At 34.7% G+C, this 3,002-nt stretch overlaps 1 protein-coding gene across 1 annotated transcript; it reads left to right on the plus strand.

Moving 5' to 3' along the window:
• Positions 1-1,039: 1,039 nt before the first annotated feature.
• LOC111885488 (secoisolariciresinol dehydrogenase) lies at positions 1,040-3,002 on the plus strand. Its single transcript, XM_023881745.3, has 2 exons — positions 1,040-1,229; positions 2,067-3,002. Exons 1-2 carry the CDS (start codon positions 1,201-1,203, stop codon positions 2,851-2,853), a joined length of 816 nt encoding a protein of 271 aa, XP_023737513.1. The 5' UTR covers positions 1,040-1,200; the 3' UTR covers positions 2,854-3,002.

Here is a 3,002-nt window from a genome sequence, read left to right on the forward strand (position 1 = left end):
GAAAGAGGGGTATAGCCCACCAAAAGTGAGAGAAGAGTCCATCCCACACCCTCCGGTCTTATTGTCGAGGATACACTTGAACGGTAAACCATTGCCGGTTTCTCTCTCTATTTGCTACTAGTCATTTCCTCATTTAACACCCCATTACTTCCTTTTTAATTTAGGTTTAAAAGCAATTGCATTTTAATTAGAGACTCATTTAACATCCCATCACTTCTTAAAAACAATTAACCTTCTCCAAAATTATTAAAAGCTCGCAATTAATTACGAAAATACCAAATCATCTTGCAAAATTTTGACAATAAATAAAATCAAATCCTGACCATTTATTTTTTTAATCTTAAGGTCAAAAATTGTTCTCCATATAGGGATGTCAAAAAGTCTCGTGGGACCCCGATCCCGTGGGGGTCCCGTCCCGTATGGGGGGATTTGTTGAAAAAAATCGGGGACGGGGGTGGAGGCGGGGGCAAGGTTAACCCCCGTTTTCATTTCGGGGGCGGGGGCAGGGGTTGGTAGTCCCGTCCCGAAACCCCCGTGGGAGCCCCGTTAATAAATTATATAAATTGATATATATTAATTATATAAATATAATAAACAATAAAATGATTTTTACATACAAAAATTCAACGAAAAACATGTTTTAAAGTTGCTTGTAACATGTAAAATTATGTTATAAATATCTATTTGTTACCCAAAAGTAGTTTCTTTTAGCCCAAACAAGAACTTATTTTAGCCCAAATAAGTTAGCCCAAAATCAATCGGGGGCGGGGGAACGGGGGCGGGGGCGGGGGCGGGGGAACGGGAAAATTTTGGGGGCGGGGGCGGGGGATGCAACCCCCGTCCCATTTGCCCCTGTTGACATCCCTATCTCCATACCATTTTTTTGAGTCCTAACTGATTATATATATATATATATATATATATATATATATATATATATATATATATATATATATATATATATATATATATATTAGTTAGAAACTCCTTTCATGTTGATCATATCATATGATAGTATGCAAATTGCAAGAATCGGTAGGCCAGTTAACTTATGTTCAGGAATAAACTAATTAAGTAAGGAAAAAGTTTCTATTTAAAGGCATCAAAGTGCTTGGCATATCATCTCAATGCTCATTTCTTTCTGATCAAATTAATAGCAAATATATAAACACTATTTGCTTATCTATCCGATCGGTAACCATGGAAAATAGTTCAGAAGTTGTCTCCAGGTAACCCGATTAGGCTATTACCCTATAGTTTATTATTATTATTATTATTATTATTATTATTATTATTATTATTATTATACCCACTAAACAAACTAATTAATGTATATGTCGTCAATAATCACTTAGATGTTGTATTCCAGTAATATTTGGAAACATGATAGTACCTCTATCAGTTTTTATAAAAACAACGTTATCAAGTAAATTTAGAATCTAATTTGCGAATATCAATTTAAAACAGTTTCAAAAATTTATGCTCAAATATGCTAAGATGAATTGAGATCGGGTTTATTTAACGAATCTTCAAATTATGCTGGCAAGTGATTTATAGTTTTGTTTTTCAACTCTGATAAGACTACGCTTCAACAAAACGTATTTTTCATCACAAATTACTTAACTTATTAGTGAGTTTTTTCACAAAGCAGTTAAAGTTGATTCAACAAGAAAGAAATATAGTAAATTTCAAAAACAAAATTAGCGACCCAAAAGTTTAGAATAAAGTTCGATCGGTTTTCTAATCTTTTGTAAGTTTAAATCTGTAATAAATATACAAGTAGAATCATTCAAATTAAATCATCAAACCACATATAAAATTTGATCTAACGGTTGTTTAGATGGTTTTCAAGATATATTTAATTGGACGTAATTAAATAATCAAAACTAGCTAGGTTTTCAAGATAGATTTTCGATGTATGGAAAAATCAAAATTATGTTGTAATCTGGTAATTATCTAGATGCTCGTTCTTCATTCATATGTATTTTTTTCACACAATATAATGAAACTAGACTAAGATTCTGAGTGATTGATGAACAATTCTTGTAACCCTATTTTGTCTTTAGGTTGTCAATGAAAGTAGCACTTATCACCGGGGGGGCTCAGGGAATCGGCGAAGCAATAGCAAGGCTATTCATCAAACATGGAGCCAAAGTCGTAATTGCCGATATCCAAGACCAATTAGGTCATGCATTTTGTAAAGATATTGGTCTTGACAGCGCTTCATTTGTCCATTGTGACGTGACTATTGAATCAGATGTTGAAAGTGCCATCAACATGACACTCGCCAAATATGGTAGGTTGGACATAATGGTGAACAATGCAGCCATATTAGATGATGGAAAGCCGAACATTGTTGATAATGATCAATCAACTTTTGAAAGAGTCATGAACGTTAACGTCACTGGTGTGTTCCTAGGAACCAAACATGCAGCTCGAGCCATGATCCCAGCTCGCAGTGGCAGCATTATTATGATGGGAAGTGTGTCTGGGAGCATTGGTGGAATCATTTCTCATGCATATTCGAGTTCAAAACATGCAATCGTGGGGCTGACTAAGAACACGGCAGCTGAGCTTGGCCAATATGGGATTCGTGTTAATTGCGTATCACCTTATTTTATCCCTTCACCTTTAACAGCAAATTATACACAAGATTATCCAGAGAAATACTCAAATGTTTATTCAAACCTCAAAGGGATCACGCTACGTGAAAAGGATGTTGCAGAAGCTACTCTTTTTCTAGCAAGCGATGAGGCCAGGTACATGAGCGGGCATAATCTAGTACTTGATGGAGGTTTTACGGTTATAAATCCAGCTTTTGGACTATTTGCACGAGCTTCCCCTAACGAGTAACTCTGATGCGTTTAGAGTTAATTGTTCTATTTTTCTTTGGTTAAAAGATGTATTGTGTGTGTTAATTATAACATTTCTAGTATTGTATAGCATTCCTCCTAAATATATTACAAATGCTCTAAATAAATGGAGCATTTGTTTGTAATGTA

This window comes from Lactuca sativa, chromosome 4 (genome assembly GCF_002870075.4).
Source record: "Lactuca sativa cultivar Salinas chromosome 4, Lsat_Salinas_v11, whole genome shotgun sequence".
Taxonomy (NCBI): domain Eukaryota; kingdom Viridiplantae; phylum Streptophyta; class Magnoliopsida; order Asterales; family Asteraceae; genus Lactuca; species Lactuca sativa.